Source organism: Notamacropus eugenii, chromosome 7, assembly GCF_028372415.1.
Source record: "Notamacropus eugenii isolate mMacEug1 chromosome 7, mMacEug1.pri_v2, whole genome shotgun sequence".
NCBI classification, from domain to species: domain Eukaryota; kingdom Metazoa; phylum Chordata; class Mammalia; order Diprotodontia; family Macropodidae; genus Notamacropus; species Notamacropus eugenii.
The window spans coordinates 47,372,217-47,399,967 of record NC_092878.1 but is presented as its reverse complement, the minus strand read 5'-3'; the positions used below and the strand labels follow the sequence as shown (position 1 = coordinate 47,399,967).

Below are 27,751 nucleotides of genomic sequence, written 5' to 3'. Positions count from 1 at the left end.
GCCTTCCATGCACTTTACATTCAAGCCAAATTAAACTAGCTTCCCTAGAATCTGATATTCCTTCTCCTGTCACTTTGCATAGGTTGTCTCCTCTTACCTCAACAAACTGAATTCCTTCTTCTTCCAGGCTGATGGCTCAAGTGTCATCTTCTGTGACACATATCCTTAGCTGTGACCTTTATCATTCCTTTACAAATTATGCTCTATTTATCTATACCTATATTTTACCAATAAACCCTGAGTTCCTTGCCCACAGGAGAGCTAGAATCTGCCTTGGTGAACAACTATACACCTACGAGGAAGTCTAAAAGCAGCAACAATGGGTGAAGAGGTGACAAATTAAGTAAAGTCTAAAACCACACCGTATTTAACAGAATCTTTTCTTTAAAGACTTATTTTCATTTATCATGTACAACAGAGATAACATGGCTTTAAAGGTTTATTTCTGAAACATGTTTAAATCAGTATGCATTATATTAAGTACAGTATTCTGTTAAAAATTATCAAATTAATGGAACGATATAAGTTTCAATGCTATGACAGACAAGTTATTGACAGGGAGGCATCTGGCTCTTCTGACTTTTTTTTTACACTTTGTCCGAGCTCCAAGTGGATTCAGATATTGAGGTTCTTCTGAGCTACTTTTGACCGAGTAAAGACAGCTTGGGAGAAAACAAACCAGCAATCTATTAGTCATGCTGAAGTCTTAGTTTCATCATTAAAACAATGAGTAGAAAAAATGCTCGAGAACATGAAATTGATCTTCTATCCCCAATCTCACTATAAATTATGTACCAGGGCTGTTCAATACAATTTGTTTAGAGAACATGACATGGCACTTATAGTCATAAAAAGAAATGTCATTATATTCAAATTCAGATTATGAAAAGGGAAATCTTTAGATTAGGAAGTAAAGAAATAAGCATTTATTAAAGTACACACTAGGTAGGAAGCCCCTATGTTAAACAATTTTACAAGTATCTCCTTTGATTCTTACAACTCTGAGAGGAAGGTCCTATTATTGTCATGCCCTTTTTATAGTTGAGGAAACCATGGCAGACAGGGGTGAGTTAGGTAACTTTCCCAAAGTCACACTGCTACAAAGTGTGAGTCCAGATTTGAAAGTCAAGTTAGCTAAAAATGTTAACATTAATTTAAAGTGAAAATGTATAAATTTGTGCTGTGTTCAAATATACTTTTCCTTACTCATCTTGAATTTAGTTTTTAATATTATTAAGAAAATGAAGATTATATATACACAGGAAAAATTATGACTCAAGGTTTGAGTATGAATTATTAGCATTCTAAGTCACTGGTCATCACTGATGAGATCTGTTAGTGCCTCAGTCATATTTTAGAAAGGCCAAGTTTAGGCAAATTTCTTAGCAAATAAGCACCAAAGACAGGGCGAAACTCAGCAGAATTCAGAAATTTAAGCTTCAGTGGTATCATTATCTTGCAATGTGGTCTTTAGGAAGAAACAACTTTCTCAGGGGCTGAATTTGCTCAGAAGTAAAACAAAGAGAGCAGAATGGCAAGCTTGGTAAAGTCAGAAACATAAGCAACCCACAAATAGAAACAATGAAATAGAATTCTGCCTAATAGAGGAAATAGAGTTAATCTACTTTACCTCAGTGTATACAATGACTTCGAATCACAGAATTTGTTACTATCATATCACTATATACTTTAGTTTCTGTCAGTCAATTCAGTTGAACAAGTCCTTAAAAAAGGGAGGTAGGCTGATAAATAAGTTAGAAAATTACCTGCAGCATAAAACTTTACCTGTTTTATAAACTGTGACGCATTGAAAAGCTCACTGCAGCCATATAAGACATGTTTGCCTTGTTTGCCCTATGAAAAAGAGAAGTAAGAGTCAAGGAGAGCTCAGACGATATCAGTAACACTTACTAAGAGGTACTTTATACTACTGGTAATGAATTTCTCTTATGTAGAAGACTAACTTCACAAGAGTTTTTGAAATAAAGAAAAGGGATTTAATTCTTATATGTACGTTTATTCCTAAAACTGGATGTAATTTAAGATTTTTTTCATAAAAGATTATCTAGTTTGAACCTCTCATTTCATAGATGATGAAACTCAGGCTCAGAGAAGGTGAATGTTTCACCTAAGTTCAGGAAATTAATGGTAAAATCAGGTCTAAAACCAAGGTCTTCTCGTTCCTAGTCTGAGGTCTCTGTTCTTTTACTGTTGCTTCTCAATTAAAGAACACCCAAATGATAAATAAAGCAGATTCAGTATTTTTTCCCAGGAGGACAATTGTATTTCATATTATTTGGGCATAAAATCAGTTTATCTTATTACTAACTGATACATTATGCTAAAATTTTGGAATTACCATACTTCACAGCTACAATAACTTGTCTTCTATTTTTAAATCAACATGAAAAAGATATTTATTTGAATAAAGTTTTAGATCTAGTTGTGTTAAAAGGTAAAATTTACATATCAAATTATCAGTGATACCTTTTCTTAGTCTTTGCATTCAGAAAATATTTTTGGTGATCTCACAAATGGTCTTTATCAGAACTCAGATCCTCCATTACAAAATTCTAAAACTTCCTTTGGGTCTTTTATGGAAGTGTTCCGATAATTTCTTAAGCACAGTTTGAAAGAACATGACCAATTAGGATTTCTTTGGACTGAAAAACATTTATTGTAGTGTCCCTCATCAACATGAGATTATTGATAAGATGGATATGGTTCTTTGGAAGATTTATAAAGCACTTTACACATGTTTTCTTGTTTTATCCTCATAACCTTGTGAGGGAGCACTATTATCCCCATTTTACAGATAAGGAAATTGTGGAGGAGAGAGAGAGAGAGAGATTAAGTGACTTGCCCAGGGTCATAGAGTTGGAAAAGTGTCTGATAACACATTTGAACTTGGGTCTTCCTGACTCCAAGTCTAACATACTCCCTCCTCACTACTCTTAGTCCTGCTATCAACATACTCAATGACATAATGCAATATCACAACCCCTCTGGGAGCTAAGCTTCTTTACCTGCAAAATGTGGAGCTTAGAGCAGTGTACCTTACGGATGCTTCCAGCTCTAACATTCTATGTCCTAGTTCATCTAGAAGTAGGTATAAGGTGCTGGCTTAATAATACAAAAGACAGTAACACTTTTACTTTCAGGGAAGATCATGGAAAATCTACAGAACACAGACCGCATATCCGACCTACATTAGCTCTGTCTAAATAGGAAAGATGTGGCACACACAATTATATTTTATTTTCTGAATTATGTGGTATGTACCTAAAGGATACGATACAGTCCTGTGAGAAGCTTTGCACAAATCAGATTTGCTTAAAGCCAATTAAGATGAATAAGTGCAAACATATAATCACACCCATAAAGCAGAGGGAAAATTCTCATCACTCATATTTTCCATAAGCGTTATCTTTTTCAGGCCACTGAAGTTCCATTATGGCTTCAGAACACCAATGTTTGGCATGTTACCTACCACAAACTTTTTTTATTGTCCATTTCAATATGACAGCTACTTAAATAAGCTCAATGTTATTATACAGATTTTGCTACTTGAAAGTTGGTAATTCTTATCACATAAGGCTGATTCACCAAGAGATTCAATTTTTGAGAAGTTAGAAAGTAAGTAGAGGAGACCTAAGCTACAGCACTCTCGAAAGACCTGTTCAATAGAGAGGGATAGAAAAGTCATTTGTGAATTACTTTCCCCATCACCACTGTCTTTTCTCATGACACTTGTGTTCATTTTCCTGCTACCTCTCTCTTCCTGATTATTCTTGAATAGGTGAAACCTGTTAGTATCCCTAACCCTATTTTTGGGGAGGTGTCTTAGAAAAGTGATATTGGGTGATAAAGGGTCTTTGGGGATTGTAGGATTTTTAAAAGCCTGAGAACTTATTCAGTACTATGAAAGGATGAAGTAAAATAAAAATGACTAAAATGTACCTTTATGTAGTCAACAAGATTTTGATATTCAATGTAGTTGCCTCCTCCTACTACAAAAACAATTGCCTGAAATGTAAACATAAAATGAAAAGCAAGTTGAATAAGAGCGCATGTATGGAAAGCAGGGTTAGGAAATAAAACCTTAACCAGGTTTTTAACATTGAGACTATACTAAGATTGAGGTCAGTTAACATGATGCCAAATTGGAATGCTAATACAAGGGTTACCTATTAATTATAAGAACGTGTCTAGTGCCATTTAATGATTAAGTGGACTTTAACCATAATTCTTGCAAAAAATACAATGAAGTTTGAATTTTTAGACACTAAAGGAAAAACAAATATAGTCTACAATTAGTTAACAGCCAATAATGAGTTCTCTGCACTAAAGCCCTATTCTGAAGCCTTATCATAGTACGGAGGTAACTAGAAGCTAGAAAGGCTTTAAGTGTAGGCCTGGTGATGGACGATAAGTGTGCTATCTTAGGACCAATCAGTCATGCTGTCTAACGCATCATCATCAAGGTGCTATCAACTCACAAAGATCACACATTGAAGGTATGGAAGGAAGTATGATAGAATGCTAGAGAATAAGTACCTATAACCCACAAAACCTGTTCTACTGAAGTAGATAATAAGCTTACATTCACATTTCTAAATTAGTTTTTTTAGAACATATTTTAAAATGTAAACCTATTTCTTGGGTAGAGAAAAACGAAAGTTGTAGTTTACTACAACATATTTGTTTTCACAAAAAAAAAAAGTGGTTAAAATCTCTTTACAAATGTTTAGAAACCAGTTTTATAAGGAGGCTTCTCTTCAAACCGCCCCCCTTATAAGAACTCCTGCAAAAATAATCTTCAGGATTTTGTTTTCCAGTATTTTCATTAATGCCATTAGAAAGATTTATAACATTGAGAATAACTGTAAAAGAACATACAGCAAACTGTAATTACATTAATGTGCCTTATGACAGATCTAATCCTTCTGCTTCTTCTACATGACTCACCTCCTGGAATGGATTTTTGTTTCTTGGAACTGAGCTGGAAAACAAAGACAGCAATGTAAATTCTACTTGAGGTTTTTAGAATTGACAAAACAAACATTTAACAAACAGTGATACCATTCACGTTTTACTTTCCTTTTACTGTATGCTTTAGAAATATGTAACTCAGACAGAACTTGGGTTTGTTCTTCAGGGATATCTTAACATATTATGAAGGTTTTTAAAAATACTATATTCTTTTTGTTATAGCAAAGAACTGGAAACAAAGTATGTTCTTATCAACTACGGAGTAGACAGTATCTTGTGGTAAATGAATGAATGGAAAAGCATGTATTAAACGGTCACTACATGCCAAGCACTGTGCAGTATACTGGGAATACAAATACAAAAAAGATAAGTCTCTCTATATTGCAGTGGGAAAAGTCAACATGTAGGCAGAGGAGCAGAGGTCAGATTTATCTTATGTCACTGCTAGCACAAAAATTCTTACTAATATGCAGCAGTTTAACTATACCCACCACGTTTCCACTCCCTCCTAAGTCTTCTGATTCATGGCTATAAGATGAACATTCATCTTTATCTCGGGTTTTGATATTCCTTCGTTAACATCTCCTTCTACCCTCACAACAACACTGGGAGGCAGGTGCTACTACTATCATTTTACAGTTGAAGACAATGAAGGTAAGTGCCTTGCTGCCAAGGTCACACAGCTCCCAAGTGTCTTGAGGTCTATTCTGAACTCAGTCTCCTGACTCCAAGGTCAGCATTCGCTGTGCGTATGAACAAATGTCTCATAAAGTGATGCTTAGTGCACGTGAGGACATGATGACCCGATCCCATCTACTCCTTTATTCACCTCTCTGGGAACACAGGAATTGGGTTCCCATTCAGCAACCAGTTTGTCTTCTGGTTTCTTATATTATGAGACTGAATACAGATGTGGCTTTTCTGGTGATGCTCGAAAGATGTATCGAACACTATGATCTAAGAATCAAAATTATAGGTGGAATGTAAATGTAAGTAGAAACACTGCGAGGAGTATAATCAAGGAAAAGAAGATGGCTCAGAGTTAAGGATTCCAGAAGGGCAGCCTGAAGGTTTCACTAGTGTCCTAGGAAAATTGAAAAGCTGCAAAGGCAAGCCTTTGTGGGAAGGAATAAAATAGATGGTATTTGACCTAAATTGGGAGAGGGAATATCTACACTGGTGAAAACATAATTCCAGCACAATATTAAAAGTAAAACGATTTTTAAAACGATCTTGAAAAACTCAGATTGTTTATGTCAAATGCAGCTTACCTGTCACTACCCCGTAGCATTTTGGGATCAAAATATCTGTAGTCGTCAGTCTCCTATTAATAAGATAGAACTTTATTAAAGCAATACCTCAAATGGATAAAGTATACATATTCTAATACACATATGTCTACAGTTTCCATCTGTAATTGCTAAATAAAATATTTCTAATAAAAAAAAGCCTATTTCAAAGAGTATTTGAAACTGATACTCTATCAGTAAGAAGCAGTGCACTGAAGTAGGAGTGATACAGGACAGATACTATTCATAGAACGACCTCGAGAATGCCACTATTTTGTCGTCAACTTCCTCATCTAAAAAGGAAGGGACTGACAATCATCTCACAGATTCGTAGGACCACAGGTTTAGAGGCCATCGAGTTCAGTCCCCTTATTTTACAGATGAGGAAACAGTGAGATGAGAGTTACCCAAGTCACACAGTTAGTAAATGGAAGCTAGATTTGAACTTAGGCTTTGTGATGACAAGTTCAGTGCTTTCTCTGAGGCACCACCCTTCTCTAAGGTTCTCATCAATGCTAAAATTTTAGTATGATTTATTGAAAATTTGTGATTTGGTACTATTATAGAAAAAAACTCAATTCAAATTTTCTAGTATCAAATGATTAAACTCTTAATCTACATATTTATTTCATGAAAAGTGTATCAGATGTGTTCACCAATATTCCTATAGCAACAAAATGTTGAAAACGTTTATTTTTTAAACTATGAATTTTATAAGAGAAAATTTTATTTCAAAACTCATGTTCCTTTTGGATGAGGAAGTTACTCAATATTAAATTTCTTTTTGCCTCTTGAAAGAGAATTGGATATATGTCAAATTAGTTCACATTTATAGAACACTTCACCTGTAAATGATAGCATTTTCCCATCTCCTCTTGGTCCTAGATTTAGTTTGCAGGAGTTCACTGGCACTCCCCCCCCCCACCAACTTCCCTAATCACTCCCTACACTGTCCTTCTGCTTTCCCCGAGTTTAGCGTTGTCAACACAGCTCAAGTTTATAATGGACCCCGTATCATTGAGATTACAGGCGGCTTACCTAAGCTATGGGCTTGACAGTAGTGACTGCAGTCTGCCCCAGTAACTCCATGGAGTTCAAGAATAGCATGAGAGTCCAAAAAAGTCAAGAGTAGAATGGCATTTAAAGATAAAGTAACTTTCAGCCCTCTTATTTTACAGAGAAGGGAACTGAGACCAAGTCTGAGCTAGGATTAGAACCCAAGCCTCTTGATTTCTAGTCCAAAGCTCTTTTTGCTACATGATAGAGTCCTTCTTCTCTCCACTTCCTCTGGAGAACCTTTCCTAGGGTTAACAAAAAATTGCAGTGCAGTCTCCCCTCAGTAGACTGTGACTACACCAAGAGTGAGGGAACTGCTTTTGTCTGGGTCTCAGCATGTAAGGCAGTTACCAAATAATTGGTGAACTGAATAGAACTGAATTTATTGGCAAGAAAACTGTAGCAAGGAGAGACTACACCTTTTAATGAAGGAAGGAATACACAAGATAATCTTTCATGTTGTGTTCAGTTCCAATATTCTACATTAGCATGTTATCTCTGCTCCAGCTAAAGTTGAGCTGTGTTTAATGTAGGATACTGAGGTACAATCAAAGGGTCTGGATTGTCCCTTAGAGTTTATCATAACAAGACCTGACTCAATCTAAATGAAGAGAGGAAAGAGGGGAGGCGTACCAGAAAATTGGTAAAAAAAATTCTTGAAGTACAGAGGGGGCAAGCAGTATCATGACTTCACAAAAAGACACCAAAAACTCACACGATTTTGTCTTTTAAAACAGCTTACCAAGCAAAATAATGAATTTTCGTCAACTATTCCAATATTTCTCATCATCACAATAATACACTATGTGATCATTAGAATCTTTAATAAAAATGAAAAAGAGGACCGTACTTAATTAAAGATTCTAATAACTGCTGCCTACTTTCTTTCAATGCTGTCCTGATTTCTAATTGGCATGGCATTAAGACATAACTGAATTTCATGCTTTATCATCAAACAGAAATCATAACAACTCTTCCTCTAGGCAAACACAAATTAATTCTACTATCTACATGCATGTAGTTTTTTATAGGATCTTCCTCCTCTACATGAATTACAGTGTTTGACGCTTAAAACAACCCTGTGAGAGAGGCAAGTCATGTAGCATCCTTATTTTAAAAACAGGAAAACAGAGCCTCCTTGTATCTTCAGCTCTACTAGCAAAAACAGGACGTGTAGCAACTATTGTGTGACTGTAGGAAGTATCTGTCAATTCTGCTGGTGGTTCTCTACTGTCTAGTAAAAGTGGTCACAAGGATGTGACAATTTTCTGTGCATGTAATGTAACAAGCCTGCCTTTGGTATAATTATCACTAGGATTTATATATCCAGCTCAGGGAATACTTCGTTGGGAAGTGGAGGCTACACACTTATTACAAAGATCTTGCCATTACTCAAAATATTTTTGTTACAGACTCCAGTGGTAAAAAATGTTCTAAAAAAAAAAAAAGCACTATCAAAAGAAATGTACATTTTATTCTGGGGCTGATTTTATAGGGGACTGTTTTGAAAAGAACATCTGGCTGTGCCCTAACCAGCTGTGCGTGACCTTGTGTGGGTCATGTCATGTCTTGGATCCTTTGTCTCTTCAATGATAAAATAAGACATGGTCCTGCAGGCTATCTTCCAGTCCTGACATGAGGTCATTCATGTTGTGGTTTAAAAAAGACGGCACAGTTACTATGTTATAATCCAAGTGCACAGATGGCAAGGACAGCATCACGAAGGTGGCACGTCCTCAATTTGGAATATGAGGACCCTGGCTCAAATCCCAGGGTCCAAGGGCAACCTCCCAAGAGGTCACATAATCCCTTGTCTTGAGCATCCTCATCTAAAAATAAGGAGGATGGTATAGGACCCTTCCAGCTATGCTCCCATGAAAAGCAGCTGAATATGCAGTATTAGATAAATAAACTTTGCTTACTTATCTACAACCCATTCTGAATCAGCTGTCAGGGTATATATAACACTTTAACTGAATTAAGATCAAATAACAAGCAGTTAAGAGTCTATATAGCATATGTTAGACACTAGGGATATGGAGTCAAAATTGCAAACAGTTTCTGCTGTCAAGAGGATTATATTCTATCAGAGGGAATAACATCTACACATAAGTAAATACAAAATAATTGGAGGGAGACACCAATAAAAACAAATCAGATGGGTAGAGGTGAGGAGCGAGTACGTTCCAGGCAAGTGCAAAGCTTGTGAAAAGGTAGTATGTGCAGAATACCAGAATAGCAAGTGAACCAGTCTGAGGGGCAAGTAGAGTCTATGAGGGAAATAATGTGTAAAAAGTCTAGAAAGGCAGGCTGGAGCTAGACTGTAAAAGGAGATCTTTAAATCCAAAGAATTTGTTTTATCTTTAGATAAAGCAATACAGAGCTTCAAGAGCAGGAGCTGACTGCAGAATGTCATCCCCTGAATGTGACAGAAATCAGATATCACTACATCCATAAGTTTCTCTAAAAGACTTTCTATTATATACCTACTCTTTCAACGTTCTCTCTGCTAACTGTTTTGATTTAAAGTCAATTATCTAATGCTATCACTTCTTATTTTAGATAATGTGTGCTGGAAAAGAAGGTAAGTCATGCAGTTAAGAGGGAGAAGGAATATACTGACAACTCAAAGATACTCAAAAAAATGATCTAGGAAGACCTCCAGCACGTTGGATAAATCATCTATGGTGGATTTATGAAGACAAGATAAGAATTACACAGGATAAGAAGGCCCAGATGGGTTGCAATCTGCACCCTTAGGAATGAGATCACTGATCTAGCAAAGTTTAACATTAGATATAGTTTCATTTTTTCACAAATGTGTAATTATGCCATTATACAGTACTCACAGGATTTGACTTCATTTCCATGAGACTGTCTAGAATACGAGTAACTGGTAGATTCTGTGGAAGATTAAAAAGGGTTTTGTTAAATCCTTTAGATAATAAGATAATTTTTTAAAAAATCACAAAACATGATAATTATGTTACCCTGGGTACGTTCCATTAAACCTTTTTGGGTACAGTTACTGTGTGGTAACTGATCATAACATATAAATATGCATACAGACCACTGAAAAATTAATATTTTCTTTTCATGTAAATATATTCCAAGTTATACTATTCACTTTTACATTAAAAAAAAAGGCAACAAAAAACAAAACACTAGCAAAATCTCACATAAAAAGCTCTCTTCAGTGCTTACTTATTCTGGATCAGCCCAGTAGTGTAGCTCTAAATTACAAGTTGAAAGTATCTGTTTTGGTTAAATGTATGGATCATATGGTATAATTTTAATGTTATGATGCTTTTAAAACTGTTTTGAGTATACGATAATACATAATTTTTATTAAATAGCTATTGTGGACATTTAAAATTCATTCTCCACTGAGGTGGTATTTTTCTCTTAGGTGAACTGTAGATGTTCTGGAAATAAGTTTACCATCTTTGAGATTTTCTACAACAAAATCTGAACACTCAGAAGAACTCAGCAGATAACAGAAATAACAATCTGAGTTGGAGGCCTTTTAGTTTTCTTATGTCATAAAACATTGTGCTTTTACTGAAATGGAATTCCAATGAAGAAATGATGCTTTGTCCAGACAGAGAATGTGTTTTCTTTTTTAAGATCAGTAAATAAAAAAACTTCTGAGATCATCCTAGGCAAATAGAGTTAAAGCTATTTGGTTACTTGCTAATATTTTTTTATTGGCTAGGAACTTGGTAAATAAACACAGGCATCAAATCTTCAAGCTGATTGAATATATTTCCAGAACTGCAGTTTCTAAAGAATAGCATTCTACACCATATATTTTAATGATTTAACATCTGTCTCTATATTGTAAAATTCACAAGACCATTTAATTGACCTTTCTGAAGCATTTTCTAGTTAAGATCTACTCCATTAATAACGATGATATTAAGAGGAGGTATAACTTGAATGGACTATGCTGTACATAGAAGAAGGGCAAAATAATTTGATGTTACTACTTCACATGTCATTAACATCTATGCAACATTGAATGAGACTTGTCAAATTAATAGTAACTTGGCAGAAGGGCATGGCTGTGTATGTGTGTGTCCATAATCTTTCCTTCCATGTATCTTCCCTGGCACATCATAACAATTAATCTTGTTCCAATGAGTAAGTTCATTGATCTTAACAGCCAAGCGAAGCCTGCTATTTATGCCTTCCTTCTGATTACATGAACAATGAAAACCTGACTGTGGCACATAAACGGTGCTCTTTGCTGCTTACTCTCTGTCTGAAATTTGTCTGGCATATCATGTGCCTGCTGGCAGACAAAGACTGCAATAAAGCCTAGATGTAACTGTGCCACTGCTTACTGTAAACTTAAAATACCCAAAATATGCAGGCTTATGTTTCTTTTAGGGAATTGTGTACGATGTGATCATTATAAAATACATTTAAAACTACACTGCATAAACTACAATTTTCTGATAACACTTTTATGAGGTATATGGCAGTTATGCCTACTTAAAAATAAAATTAAAATTGGTTCAAGTGAATACCAAAAAAGCAATAGAATTCTAGGATTCCAATCTTATATGTAATTGTACAGTGCACAACATGTCTCACAGAATTCTTTCCTTTTTTTTTTTTTTTTAACCAAGAACTGTAGTAGTAAGATCAATGTAAAAAAGAATGATTCTTACCCTCATGGAAGCTAACAGTCTAGCTGGAGTGTAAGACATGGAGAATTCCTATATACATGGGAAATGTCCTTTTCACTAATTTTCACCCCACTAACATATTTTTAAAGAAAGAAAAGAAATTCTGTTTCTTTGTAGGGTTTCAAGGGTACCTATGCACAGAATGAGACAGCATGACAATTCTGACCATGTATTAAGAGTGCCTTCCTTAAAGGCTTTTAACATAAAATTCAATAGCTACATTTGATGATACTTGCTTGACGTTTTCCTATCCTCCTTTGGGAAACTTTATATTTACTTATATTAATTATCTTTCATGCAAAAACAATTTCTTCAAGATAAAGGAGGAACCCAGATTGTGAAAAGCGGACCTTAAGATCACTGCCAAGTTCAAATACCTATTCTGAATATATTCCAACAGTCTGTTGTGGTTAAGTCACAAAATCAAAACATTATTTCAGTCCTTAAATGGAAAAAAGGAAAGCACTAGTTTTACTATTGGTGTTCCAAGAAAAAAAAAGGTTCTATGTGAAAATTAGCACAATGACCCAACATGAGTTTTAGCTGAAACTTCTTTTACAAGCAACTGTTAAACAGAAATGTCACTACACTATATTAGAAAACATGAATAAAAGGGGAAGGGGATGGAAGAACGAGTAGGATTAAGGGCATGCGTAAAGGAGCTAGCCTTGCTATGAAGAAGGGCCATCAGATGCTTTCTCATGCCTGTTCTTTGGAGCCAAACTTGGTATTCAGTTTTTACCATTTTATTATTATTCTTTCCACTTAAGTGGTTGTAGAAATTGTGTAAATGGCTGTCTGATTCTGATTACTTTGCTTTGTATCAGTTCATAGAAGTTTATGCTTCTCTGTAGTTAGTAGAATATTTTCTTAATGTATGTATCAGAACTTCTTTATTCATTTCCTGATTTATGAGCATCTGTTTATTTCTACTTCCCTGGTACCACAAAAAAGCGTTACTATAAACATTGTGGGGGTATATGGGCTCTTTTCTTTTGTCTCTGACTTTCTTCGGGGTATGTAAGTATACCTTGAATATACTGCAGGTTCAGTTCCAGACCACTGCAATAAAATGAGTATCACAATAAAGCATGTCACAAATATTTTTTGGTTTCCCAGTGCATTTGAGAGTTGTTTGTCCTATACTACAGTCTATTAAGTGTGCTCTACTAAGTGTGCAATGTCTAAAAAAATTGTACATACCTTAATTAAAAAATACTTCATTGCTAAAAATGCTAACCATCACTTGAGCCTTCAGAGAATCATAATCTTTTTTGCTGGTAGAGGGTCTTACTTCAATAAATGGTGATCGCTGAAGGTTGGAGTAGCTGTGGCACAGTGAAGTTAGTTGTATTAACTGGCTCTTCCTTTCACTTGAAAACTTAGAGGTCATTGTAGGATTATTAATGGGCTTAATTCCAATATTGTTGCAACTTGGTGAATTGGAAGGCCCAAGGAGGCAGAAGAGACAGGAGAATGTCTCATAACATTTACTGATTAAATTTGCTGTTTTATATGGGTGGGGTGGTGGCATTCCCAAACAATTACAAAAGTGACATCAAAGATCACTCATAACAGATCATCATAACTGATAGAATAATAATGACAAATTTTGAAATATTGTGAGAATTAGCAAAATGTGACACAGAGACGCAATGCGAGCACATGCTGCTGGAAAAATGGCACTGCAAGATTTGCTTACACAGGACTGCCACAAGCTTTCAATGTGTAAAAAATACAATACCTGCAAAGCACAATAAAACAAGTGAAGCGTGTAAGCCTAGTGGCATAGGATCTCTTGCTCAAAGGGTAAGGATATTTTTCATGTTCTTTGCATAATTTTAAATTAAAAATTTTTTGGTTACACTTTAAATTCCAAATTGTCTCCCTTTCTTCCCCACTGTGCACTAGAGAAGGCAGCCATTACCCCCCCCCCCCCATATACTATGGATCTCTTTATCAGTTCTGTCTCTGGAGGTGGACAGCACCTTCCTTCACTGGCCTTTTGTAGATGATTTGAGTATTTATACATAATTCCAAACTGAAGAGCTTATTTTTTCTAAAGTGACACTGTACCACTACATGGTTCTCATATACTCTGTAATGCCGAAGCTGAATCAGAACACTTTGCTAATTTCCCTGCCATCTGAGGAAGTACAACATTTCTTTTAAAAGATGAGAATGAACATTTCAGAAAATTCTCTATGAAAAATCCATGTGTTCTGGAAACTAAAAGCTATGTGGCTTTTAATCATTAACTGAAATATTTTGCAGCAGCAAACATATAAGCAGAGAAAAGACATACGAAGAGCAATTTTCTTGGTTTAACGAAGAGTGCACTGTCCCAGGAATCTTTGTAATCACAAAAGCAACTTATTAGGGAGAAATAATAATCATTATCAATGAACTTTAATCAGGTGAGAAAATATGCCTCAAAAGAAAATAAAGATCTTTGTCCTTGAATTTCATTACTGATGCTCATTCCACCTTTATTATCATTTTAAAATTATACTAACTTTGTTTTATAATATAGTAGTGGGTAACTGCCTAAAACTAGTATCTAAGAGAGAAGTAAGAGAAGGAGAGAGAGGAGTAAGAGAATTTGGATCTAAAAATAAAATTTAAAGGAAAAAAAACCCCTAGCATTTGGGTGAAAATATGTGCATTAATCCTTTGTTGCTGAAGACCATGCCATCAGAAAAATGATGACATGACCTGCACCTGACTTTGTTTTGAGCGAGGGAGGGCTGTGCAGGTCACCAGCCTCACTTCTCCTCCAGAGCCATCTGAATCCAGTGACCAGATATTCATCAGGATGACTGGAGATGACCTAGGATGAGGTAATTGGAGTTAAGTGACTTGCCCAAGGTCACACAGCTAGTGAGTGTCAAGTGTCTGAGGTGAAATTTGAACTCAGGTCCTCCTGACTCCTGCACTGGTGCTCTATCCACTGCACCACCTCGGTGAAAATAACAGATGTAATTTGAGAATACAAGTTGGAAAGCTAGGTTCATTGTTATGTCTATATCTAGATATGCACTATAAAGAGTCACCTTCTTAAATAAAGGAAACACAGATTTAAATTTGAAATACAAGAAATAGATTATTTTATCTCAAGAAAAATAATACTAGAAGAAATTTGCCAAAAATTCTTAAGTTTTATGACCTTAGTCACTGGAAAAGTTGAGATAATAACATTAGCCTTGTGTATGACAGGGTATTCTCTAAAAAATTCAATCTCAAGTAGTATGGTTTTGGTTGCTTGCTGTTTAGTCATTTCCAGTCATGTCTCACTCTTAATGACTCCACTTGGGGTTTTCTTGGCAAACATACTGGAGTGGTTTGCCATTTCCTTTTGCAGCTCATTTTACAGATGAGGAACTGAGTCAAGCAGGGTTAAGAGGCTGCCCAGGGTCACACAGCTAGTAAACTCAGAAGATGAGTCTTCCTGACTCAAGGCCTGTTCTGTTCTCAACAGTCAGACTAACACTGGGCCTGTTCATTCCATCATCAGCCACTGAAAAAAGGACTTCTAAAAAGAACCTGAAACTTAGTTTATGGTTACTTACTTCTATGTCCTTCTTTACTTTCTAAGTTTGAACTTATTATGACATCCTGCTATTAAGGATGCTGCTGTGATAACAACAGTGTAGAAATAAGCCAGAGTTCATACTGTCTTGGCTATCCGAACTCCTGTATATCTTAAAAACACAGGCCTCACAGAAGAGTGCTTAGTTTGGAACCAATGTTAGTCCTGTGGTCCTAGCAACCAAATAAAGGCTAAGATGAGAAGGATATGGTAACCATGATGTAACAGCAGAGGGGTGCCAAAGGAGTCTTCATGATGGTGAATAAAGTGAAGTAGGGCAATATTGCATTCTTAATGACAATAGAAATTACATCAACAAGATAAATTTGAGAAAAAACAGGACAAAAAGATTGGTTACACTTTATTACACAAGAAGTAGTAACTATCACAAACATTTTGCAAGCTGAATTACAGGATCAAAAAGAAAGATAAAATATAGGAACATCTCTATTTCTGACTCTGTAAGACTCATTCCCTAAAGGAAAAAGGAAAATATGTAGTATATATCAGAATGAAAAAGCTTGAATACTTGATACCAACTAATGAAATTTGCACAAATCTCTATGGTCACAGCAGGCCTAACATTTAAGTGTTAACATCTTAACAGAAGGAATTATTTTGGCGAACAAATATGAGTGAAACAGAAGGCTTTCAAATTATGCAACTCATTGTACTACATTATTCATCACCACATTCCTGCAAAATTATCCTCATATAAATATCTTCTAAAGCTGTTAATATCATTCAAGATTTTATGTGACAGCTGATATCTATGATGCACAGAGCTCACGTTGCCCATAAAAAGACAGCATTAAAAACCCTTCTAAATTTACTAGAAAAGTCTAACAAACATGGTTAATCCTACGTATTTTCATGCCCCACTGCCTAAATTATTTAGCTTAGAGTTTAAAAAGTTCACATGCATAGGAAAGGAACTTTAAAAACCCAGAATGTTTTAGAAACCAAAAAATGATCCCAAGCATAACTTAACATATCAGTAATTTCCATATCTGAAATATACCTATGGCAGAAGCATATACCTTATTCAATAGCAACAACTAAAAACACAGATGAAAGAAGGAACACTGTATATTAAGAACATGTACATGGGTGAGAAAAGCCAGGAACCAGAGTGGGAAGAGAGAAACAGAGGTAATACGGAGTGTGCTACAGACATTCAGACGGGAGAAAGAAACAGATGAAGGAAGCTAAATAGCAAAAGAAGAGTATGCAAGGCCTGGAGTTCAAATTTAGCCTCAGATACTTCATAGCAGTGTGATCCCAGGTAAGTCATTAAACATGTCTGCCTCAGTTTCCTTAACTATAAAGTGGGGATTAATAATAGCGCCTACCTCACAGGGTTATGGTGATATTCGTAAAGTGTTTAGCACCATGCCTGGCACGTTAAACAGGTGCTTAACAAACTTTTGTTTCCCCCACTTGAGAAACAGATCACACCAAACAGCGAGCCACCACAATTCCAAAGTACTCATCATGTAATATGCTATCCATCTCCAGAGAACACATCATCTCAGAAAACAGAGTGAAACATATTTTTATTTCTTTTCTAAATTTCCTTTGGTTTTTTTTTTTGGTGAACATGGCTAAGGCAGACATATATACAGTATATATATAAAATGGACTTCATATATATAAAATGGGTTTCATATTTCTTGCCCTCTCAATGGGTAGAGAGAGGAAGAGAACTCAGAACTGAAAATTAAAAGTAAATTAAAAAAAGAGAAAGATCACAAACCAAGCATGGAAGTTTGAGACTATTATGTTAGCACCTACAGGGGCTGAAAGCAAGTATCCTGACATTCAGAAGGGCTTTCTAGTTTTCTCTCTGCCAAAATCAAATTCTTCATGACTTAATGATGATTTTATTCTTTAAAAGGTGATTAAATGGTATAATCATTTTGGAAAGCAATCTGGGATTATGCAAAAAAAAAGAAATGACTAAAATGTTCATATCCTTTTTGAACAAGACACTTCATTCCTGGGTTTATTATCCCAAGGAATCCATCAATAGGAAGAAAGTCTCCATATACTCCAAAATATTTACCAGCAGTACTTTTTGGGATAACTAAGAATTAGAAACAAAGTAGATGTCCACCACTGTGGAATAACTAACAAATGTGGTACATGTTATCTAATGGAATATTACCATGTGTGATGAATACAGAGAAGGACAAACCAAGAAAACAATACACAGTAACTACAATGACATAGATGGAAAGAACTACACAACAAAAAAAATCGAAATTAAATATAACAAAATTATAAAGATTAATAAGTAAGACTCAAATGAAGAGATACGAGAAGATGCCCCAACCTACACTTTCCTAGAGGTGGGAGGTCCACAGGTGCTACACAATGAACTTTTTCAATGTACTGATTAATTGTGCTTTTTTTTCCTCTCTAAAATATACTACTTATCATATAGGATGGCTCCCTGGGAAGGCTGAGGAAAGGGATACTTGGATAACTATGGTAATGTAAGAAACAGAAAATACCAATAAAAACTTATTTTTAAGAAAAGCAAAAGGAAATAAGTAAGAGTCCTTCCCAGACTGACTGGATTCTAACCAACAAAGAAGAAACGATGGTAGGGAATGAGCATAAAGAAGGATAGATAAACCAGTTAGTTCTATCATACTACCTGGATTTTGGAAAAACATACTACAAAGAGCACTGTACTAGATGACTTCAGTTTTGGTCATATTATATTTGAGGCAATTTTAAATACTGGATTAAAGTTTAATCATATGAATAAGGTTTTTTGTTTTGGGGCCAGGGGAAGTATATAGAGAGGAAAATTCATGACAGTGAATAAAGCAAGCACCTTGAGATGAGAGGCAGGGATGAAATTAAAGGTACAAGTGAATGAGCTAGCCTTGGGGAAAAAAGGATGGTAAAAAGGATAGAGATTTACATGTGTAGTGGAGGGAAAATCAGGGCCTTCTTAATTCATTTAACAAATAATTACTGAAAACTTGCATGCAAAGTATTATAGACAAAGATGTACTCAGGGAACTAAAAATCTAACCCAGAAGGGGAGGCAATATATGTACATGTACACAAATATTTATTGTATAAAGTAACATAATGTAATCTGACTTATAAGAACCTTTCCAACTACCCCCCCCCCCCCCAATCCTCACTGTTCCTCAATTCAGAACATTTGGGGCATTATTTTCTCTTATGCAAGGAAAAGGGAGAAAGATGGAGAGAAAGAGACGAAGACAGAGCTACCTAACAAGTTACTGTGGCCCAGGGGTGTTCCCTTACTTGGCCTTATTTTATAATTTCCCCAGCTTCCTGTCTCCCCCACCCCACCTCCGGTGGCTAGTATCTTCCAAGAATGTCAGAGAATGAATTTTCTCAAAAAACTGATGATTTAAAATAGTGGCTGTACACAACTAAAAAGCACTATTCTTGAGTCATATGCTTTAGGTATATTTTGTTTTATATATAGACTTTTGTGAGCTGGACTGGGAACCTAAACATTTACAGCATTCTTTCCATGAGAAAAATCATGTTAAGTTACAAACTGACTCATAAATGGACTTTAAGTAATTACAGTACGAGCAGCAAACTCAGAAACATTTTGATAACGCAAACTTAGAAAAGGTAGATGGTTTATACTATAACAGTACTAAGTGCATATTACAATTTGTGGGGGAGGGGAAGAAAGCTTATTTTACTTCACTTTGATTGGAAAACAAATCAACTTATTAAAACTGAGTTCAAATTTGTCCACCTATTTGTGTTTATTCCACAATACAGCATTTTTATTAAAAGTCAGTTGGCATAGTAGATAGAAAAGTTGATCTTGAAGCTATGAAGACCTGAGTTCAAGTCCTGCCTCTACCACATACTGGCTATGTGACAAGTAACCATTTTTCAATGCTCTATGAAACTCTCTAGAACTAGAAATTGCACAGAAGGTACTGATTTTCACTGGCAGAGGGAATTCCCTATACTAATGAAATCACAGGTGGAAGTCCTTTTCCTATTACCCCTCCAAATAATCTTACTTACTTGTTGCTTCAGTACTAAGTTCTTCACTCCTTCCATCACAAACTGTGACCCTGTGTTCATGACCCGGGATAAGAGACTGAGGGCAAAAATGCAAAGAAAATTACTAAATACAAATGACTTTTACAGATTCTCAACAGATCACCTTCTTTTTCACAGAATACGAATAGCAGCAACCTCCGTTTTCACAGATTACTGTAACTTTGTTGACCATTATGATATTCACAACTATTTTCAAGTCAATAATCATTAATAAAATAATGATTTTATAATTATATAATATATATTATAGTTTATATAATTATATAATCAAAAAACATGATGAACTGTAATTAGAATATTTTGTTTTTTAGATATTTTCCAATATTAAGGGATTTCTTTTGCTATTTTTCTATCTTCTTCAAGCTGATATAGCTCTAAAGAAAGCAATTTAAATACATTACTTTTGCTACTTAAAAAATGAAGATATTGAAAATAAACACATCCTTTTGTGCCTGTTAATTATTTTTTTCTTTTAAAAAAATCTATTTAATTTTTCCCTAATTACATGTTAAAATAATTTTAAACATTTTTTTAAAGTTTTGAGCCCCAAATTCTATCTCTTCCTCCCTCTCCTTTTCCCTCCTTTCCCTCCCCCCTCCCTGAAACTGTAAGCAATCAGATATAGGTTATACATGTGTAATCATATAAAACAATTCTGTATTAGCCATTATATACAAGAAGACTCAAAAAGAATGAAAGAAAACTAAAAATAACATGCTTCAGTCTGTATTCAAGTATCAGTTCTTCCTCTGGAGGTGGACAGTTTGCTTCCTCATTAGTCCTTTGGGGTTGTCCTGGATCACTGTACTGCTGAGAATAGCCAAGTCATCCACAGCTCTTCATTATACAGTATTCCTGTTACTGTGTACAATGTTCTCCTGGTTCTGTTCACTTCGCTTTGCCCTAGTTCATGTAAGTCTTTCCAGGTTTGCCTGAAATTATCCTGCCTGTCATTTCTTATAACACAATAATATTACATCACTGTCATATACCATAAACTTGTTTAACCATTCCCCAAATGATGGTTATCCCCTCCATTTCCAATTTTTAGCCAGTACAAACGAGTTGCTATAAAACCTTTTGTACAAATAAGTCTTTTTCCTCTGTTTTTAATATTTTGGGGATATAGACCTAGCAGTGGTATTGCTGGATCAAAGGGTATGCGCACTTCTATAGCCTTTTGCACATAGTCTCAAATTGCTCTCCAGAATGGTGTGCCTGTTAACTATTAAAGAGCTACAACTCATTTTAGATTTGAAAAACATTCTGGATTTGTCATCTGAACTTAAGTGTTCTGTCTACTCTCATAATGGCACATGATAGTTGCATTTCAGACTGAATTCCTAACCGCTATATATCAAATTTTCAAAAGCAGCCATATTTTTGATCATCATTCTTGGAAAATTTCATAAAATTATTCCACAGTGTTCTTCCTAATAATATGTACTATCTGAATGACTTGCCAAAATAAAAATATGAAGTACCATAATGGATTAAATAGCAGTTTTTGAAGGATATAACGATCAGCAGGTATACAAAACCTATTCACATGCACTTTTCAAAATTAAAATTTGAACTACTACAAATACATTGTTATTTGTGATTCTCAAATGAAACTTACCATATTTTGCTACAGTTAATTACTGTTTATAAAAAACATAAAGATTTTTCAATCTCTGGTGAGAAGCATTTTACCAGAGGGTGATGATAAGGGGCAGGATGGGGCAGGGAGAGGTAGTACTTTCTCCCACTGGCAACTCTCTAAAGGCTGAGAAGACTTGCGCTCTGCTGGTCAGGCTGTCGCCTACTAGCATGGGTGTACCTTTGGCAGGATTCTCCTCTGGACTGCTGTGCTAGCTTTCCCAACAAATGAATGTGCCTCAAGTATAGTTTAAATTAATTATATTTCTTCGTTAACCAAAGCAAGAGGTGTTAGATAATCATTAAAAAAAGTTACTTACCCCATTGGTTTAGTGGCAGTATTTCCGTAGCTGGTTGGAGCTGCAGCCATCTTGGCAAAAGCTCTGTAAAATGACATGAAGATAAATACTGATTTTTAAAACTGGCTTTGAGAATCATGTTGTTATAATTGTGGCAAATTCTGAGAATAAAGATGATTCTGCCACTAATCTCAACATATGTATTAAAAATAATTCAAGGGAAAATTCAAACTGACAACATTCTAAAATTTGCTGACTTAAGAGAACAGAAATGGTCATGTTTGCTTGAGAGGGAGCCTTCAACGATTATTCAATGATTAAGGCTGTTGTGAGTAAAGCATTTAGTAAACTGAAAATCATTATGTAAATTTCAGTCATCATTATCATTACAATTATTCTAAAGGCAGGGTGATACTGGGTAGAATGATGAACTTGGGAGTCAGAAAGATGTGGCTTTAAATCCTCCCTGACACTGTATCACTCTGGGCAAGATACTTAACCTAGAAGTGAAATGGAGAAAGCTCCCAACACAATAAAATCTTATTCTATTTTTTTTAGACCAAGTACCAAAAAAGAATACAAGGATATAGCGGAAAGAGTACACACTTAAAAGTCAGGAGACCCTTACTTGGTTGGTGGTCATATGAGCAGAGAAAAGGAAACAGGTATGAGGGATGCTGTGGAGGTATATTTGAAAAGATGGGGTAACTGACTGGATGTGTGTGTTTATAAGCTTAAACTAAGAGATGTTATAAAGTAGTTATTCAAGGTGGATAAATACTAGTACAGAAAAAGTTGGAAGGTGAAGAAAAGAGAGCTGAAGAGGAAATGTTTACAATTTTAAGTAATGTTATGAGGCACTGGGAATGGAAAGGGTGAGGAGGAGAGTTCTGTCACAACATCTAAACAGTGCTCTATCACATCATATTAATGACACCTCTCAAGTGACAAATTTAAAGGGGAGGTAAAAAAGGCTTACTTCCATTGTTTGATGTATTGCAAGGGAGTGAGGTTGCATCCTGCCTCAGTCAGAGCCTTTTTGTATTGTTCCAAGTCAGCCTGAAATCATAAAAAGGAACATATAAACAATTATATATTCTTCCTTATGTCAATGAACAAAAAGAACACCGCTTTATTATGAATTAATTAAATCAGAAAGTCTGATCAGTGGCTGTAACTTTAAATTCCCAGAGATCCCATCAACCCTCAGCCCATCTCCAGAAATATTTTGGGCTTCACATCCTAGAAGATTCCTTCCCTTTGTGGGTTCTGAAACATATCAAGGTCTGGTGGTGATGTCTTATGGATTTATATTTAATAGTCATATTTAACTAATAATTTGTTTATGATATATTTGACAAATGGAAAGGCTCAAACTATGCAGCTAAAATAAAATGAAAAGGTTAAATTCTTTAAAAAATTAAAAAATTAAGGATCTTTTGAATTAAAAATATTAAAGCTTTTGTTCTTGGTAAATTATTTTACGTAGACTATTTTATAAAAAATAGGTATAACTAAATTAATAAGAAATACTTATCAAGGCAAAATGCATTTCATTTACATTAAAATTTAAGAGGTATGTTTACAGAGAAAACCATTATGCCTCAAGTTTTTAAAATGAAGAAAGCTATAAAGAAAAGAAAAAATGAGGCATGCTACAACCCTTGTACTACCTGCCTTAGGGAAGGTATCACACATTTGGGACACAAGAAAATTTCCTACTGCTGTATGCAGGATCAAATCTCCCCCCACTCTCCCTCCCCATCAAAATGGCAGCTTATTTAAACCACAAGAAAAGTGAACAACTATAAAATGGCTGAGGACAGGAATCATTCCCAACTGCTTCTTGCTCTTTTATAATGTAATGCTGCTCACAATTATACATCATTCTCTTTTTAACACTTGTCCAAATGAATTGATATTTTGCCTTTGTTTGGCAAGGAAATGAAGTGTTTATCGATTGAGATGGCTTTTTATTCTATTTTCACCTCATTGTTGCGGTAATTTATACTAGCTAAACTTCTTTAGGCAATGGTGAAAATCTGAAAGAATAAGGTTTCTGTTCTTTTACACCCATTTTTCATTTTTTTTTCCTGTGTGCCAGTCAACAGCTTGCTTAAATAAGTTTGGTCATTGTTGCTTCACCATATCATCTTTTTTCTCACAATTTGTTGCTGGTTTTGATCTTTGATCTAACTAGTCAGAGGTTAGACTACATACAGACAACTGATTTGGAAGTACTTTAACAGTAAAAAGCTGTTTCTACCTGTTAAAATATGTAATTAAATAATTTTTGTCATATTAATTAGTACTTAAAACATCCCCAACTTATCAACTATCTTCCCCAAGAAAGTATTCATGAGAAACAGGCAAGAGACTTGCCTTTATAATCTTTACAAAGCCTTTGGCCTTTCTTGTTTCTTACTCCCGAACCAACATTTCCAGTACATTTTTCACCTTCCTTCCATACTTACTTTTCCCAATGTTTTAAATATTGTTATATGTAACTTGGGAGGTCTTACTGAGCTCTTAACAGAATTTCTTAACCCGTTTATTCTCTGCAACAAATGCTGCCCTTATACTTTAATTACTCTCATGATGAGCTTTTTGAAAATATGTATCATGAGCTTGTGACAGGAGAGGACAAAGTATCTCTTGAAATAACACTTCCATTCTACATTTTAAGGATAAATGGAGGTGGGTAAGGAAGGTTCACAAATGTTCCTTCTCAAGTGCAAAATTTAAGAATTTAAACACTATGTAAAATTTTTTCTTGTAATATTACTCTTGACATTTTTAACAGTTTGGCTTTAGATATTTTTTTAATCCTCAAAACAAGGACATACGATTCAAAGCCCATACATAAAATAAGATATTTAAAAATGCCAGGTTAATTTACGGGATAATGATTTAAGGGAGATTGTCAATAAAATACCCACAATATTTAAATAGAAGTATGGAAATAGAAAACTACTTGTAGTACTAAACTAGTTCTACAGAATTATATGAATTACCTGAAGGTATTTTAAAGAAAATTTAGAATGTTTATTTAAGAGAATTTTAAAATAAGATAATATGGCAGACAGTTGAATATGAGTTATGATTCATTTATTCTTTTGACATAAATATTAATTCACTTATAATCACTAAGGAAGTTTACTTAGATATGGCAAAACAGAAGTATAAATTTAATGACTTTAATGATGTTGAATTTCAAGTTTTCATGTTTACTAATTTTCATTTTTTTAAGGGAGGAAAATAATCACTCCCAGATTTTTTTTAAAATGCATTTTGAACTTAAACACAAAACGACAAAACCAAAAAGGGGGGGGGATGTTTCCATGTACACAGCACAACACAAAAAGAGGGTTCAAGTTAAAACCATTTCACACTGTTTAAAAAAAACCTTTGTAATAAATACTACACATCACCGTTAAAGCTACCCTGCTTTTTCTGCACTTCCTTCTTAGTTTTATTTTGTTCTCCACCATGCACTTTTCTTTTCCCTCCCTCTCATCCCAAAGAAGGCTACCATCAGACACAAATATGATTATGTCTTATTAGTTCTTTCTCTGCATGTGGATAGTGTTTTCCTTCATAGCTCATCTGTAGCTGATTCAGTATTTTATAATATTGAAAATGATTTAAGTTATTCAAAGTTATTCTTAGAACAACATTGTTGTTACTATGTACATTCTCTGGGTTTTGCTCATTTTTCACTCTTCATTATTTCATGGAAGTCTTTACACGTTTTTCTAAAACCAACCAGCTCATCATTTTTTACAGCATAGTAGCATTTCATGACAATCATATACCACAACTTGTTTAAGCACTTCCCAACTGACAAGCATCCCCTCCAATTTTCAGTTCTTTGCCTCCACAAAGAGAGCTGCTATAAATATTTAGAACAACTAAGTTCTTTTCCTTTTTCCCTAATCATCTTGGGAAACAGACCCAATAGTGATACTGCTGGGTCAAACGCAGCCACAGTTTTACATCTCTTTGGGCATAATTCCAGCTTACTCTCCAAAATGACTGGATCAGTTCACAATTACACCAAACTGAATTAGTGTCCCAATTTTTCCACATTGCCTCCAACATTTGTAGCTTTCCCCTTCTATCATTTTAGCCAATCTGATAGGTCTAAGATGAAACCTCAAAGTTGTTTTAATTTGCATTTCTCTAATCAATAGTGATATAGAGCATTTTTTCATATGAATATATATATATATCTCTGTGTATATGTGTGTTTTGATATCTTCATCGAAAAACTACTACCTGTTCCTATCCTTTGACCATTTATGAATTGGGGAATGACTTGTATTCTTTATAAATCTGACAAAGTTCTTTATATATTTGAGATATAAGGTCTTTAAAACCGAGGCACTATCTATAAAAATTATCTCCCACCTTTGTTTTCCTTCTAATCTTGGCTACATTGGTTTTGTCTGCATAAAACCTTTTTATTTTAATATAATCAAAACTATTCATTTTATAGCTCACAATGCTCTCTTTCTTAGAGTTTATTCATAAATTGTTCTCCTATCCTTAAGTCTGATAGGTAATATGCTTCATGTCCTAGTTTTCTCAGAATATCTCCATTTATACCTAGGTCATGTATACATTTTGATCTTATCTTGGTAAATAATGTAAGACTGGTTTATGCCCAATTTCTGCCAGACTGCTTTCCAACTTTCCCTACAATTGTTTTTTTACCAAATAATAAATTCTTATAAAAGGTTCTTATTTCCGACCCAAGATTACTATAATCATGTGCTACTGTGTATTCTATGTCTACTCTGTTCCACTGATCTACCTTTCCATTTCTTGGCTAGTACTAGATAGTTTTGTAAATAACGCTTTATATAGCATAGTTTAAAATCTGATACTGTTAAACCTCCTTCCTTTATATGCTTTTCATTAATTCCTTTGACAGTCTTGATCTTTTGTTTGTCCAAATGAGTTTTATGTTATTTTTTCTAGCTCAGAAAAATATATTTTTGGTAACTGGGATGGCATTAAACAGATTCGATGGAACTGTCATTTTATTATATTGGCTCTGCCCACTCATGAACAATGAATTTCTCCAATTATTTAAATGACTTTATTTGCACAAACAGTATTTTACAACTACGTTCATGTAGTTCTGAGACTTGTTTTGTTAGGTACACTCCTGGGTATCTCATACTATCTATAGTTAATTTATTATAATAATAATTATTATCTCTTCTTGCAGGGTTTTATTGTTGATATATAGGAATGTTGCTGATTTATATGGGTTCATTTTATATACTGCTAAAATTACTGCTTCCACTAATTTTTTAATTGAATTTTTAGAATTTTCCTAGCATATCATATTACCTGCAAAAAGACATAGTTCTATTACTTCATTGCCCATTCTGGTTCCTTAAATTTCTTTTTCTTCTCTTATCACCAATGCTGGCATTTCGAGTACTGAATAATACTGGTGACAAGAGGCACCCTTGTTTCACTCCTGATCTTACTGGGAGCCTTCTAGCTTATCCCCATTACAAATAATACTTGCTGATGGTTTACAGTGGATGCCTCTTATCACTTTAAGGAAAATTCCATTTATACTTATGCTTTCAAGTGTTTTTAAAAGAACGAGTGTTGTTTTTTATCAAAAGTTTTTCTACATGTTGATACAATCACAATTTTTGTTACTTTTGTTATTGATATAATCAATTGCATTAATAGTTTTCCTGATGTTAAACCATCACTGCACTCTTGGTATAAATCCTAATTTGTCACAATCTTTGTAATATATTATTGTAGTCTCCTAGTTAGTATTTTTTTTAGGGCTTTTGTATCCATACTCATTAATGAAATTGGCCTACAATTTTCTTTCTGTTTTGCTCTTCCTGATTTAGGTATCAGTATCATATTTGTTTCATAAAAGGAGTTTGGTAGGATTCCTTCTTTACTTTTTATTCCAAATAATTTATTTAATATTGGAATTAGCTGATCTTTAAAGATCTGGCAGAATTCACTTCTAAATCCATCTGGCCCTGGTGCTTTTTTCCTGGAAGGTTGATTTATGGTCTGTTCAACTTCTCTTTCTAAAACAGGTATATTAAGATAGTCTAT

At 34.6% G+C, this 27,751-nt stretch overlaps 1 protein-coding gene across 4 annotated transcripts in view; it reads right to left on the bottom strand.

The window, feature by feature from the left end:
* Positions 1-421: 421 nt before the first annotated feature.
* Positions 422-27,751, bottom strand: part of SCFD1 (sec1 family domain containing 1) — a 109,398-nt gene continuing 82,068 nt past the window's right edge. For all 4 annotated transcript variants that reach the window (XM_072625182.1, XM_072625181.1, XM_072625183.1 and 1 more), the window contains 9 exons: positions 22,623-22,702; positions 21,665-21,727; positions 19,665-19,740; positions 10,187-10,240; positions 6,264-6,316; positions 4,969-5,002; positions 3,961-4,026; positions 1,786-1,854; positions 422-662 (listed from right to left, as the gene is read on the bottom strand). In XM_072625182.1, the coding sequence (XP_072481283.1) occupies positions 639-662; positions 1,786-1,854; positions 3,961-4,026; positions 4,969-5,002; positions 6,264-6,316; positions 10,187-10,240; positions 19,665-19,740; positions 21,665-21,727; positions 22,623-22,702 (519 nt within the window). In that variant the 3' untranslated portion in view covers positions 422-638. The remainder of the gene's footprint in view (positions 663-1,785; positions 1,855-3,960; positions 4,027-4,968; positions 5,003-6,263; positions 6,317-10,186; positions 10,241-19,664; positions 19,741-21,664; positions 21,728-22,622; positions 22,703-27,751) is intronic.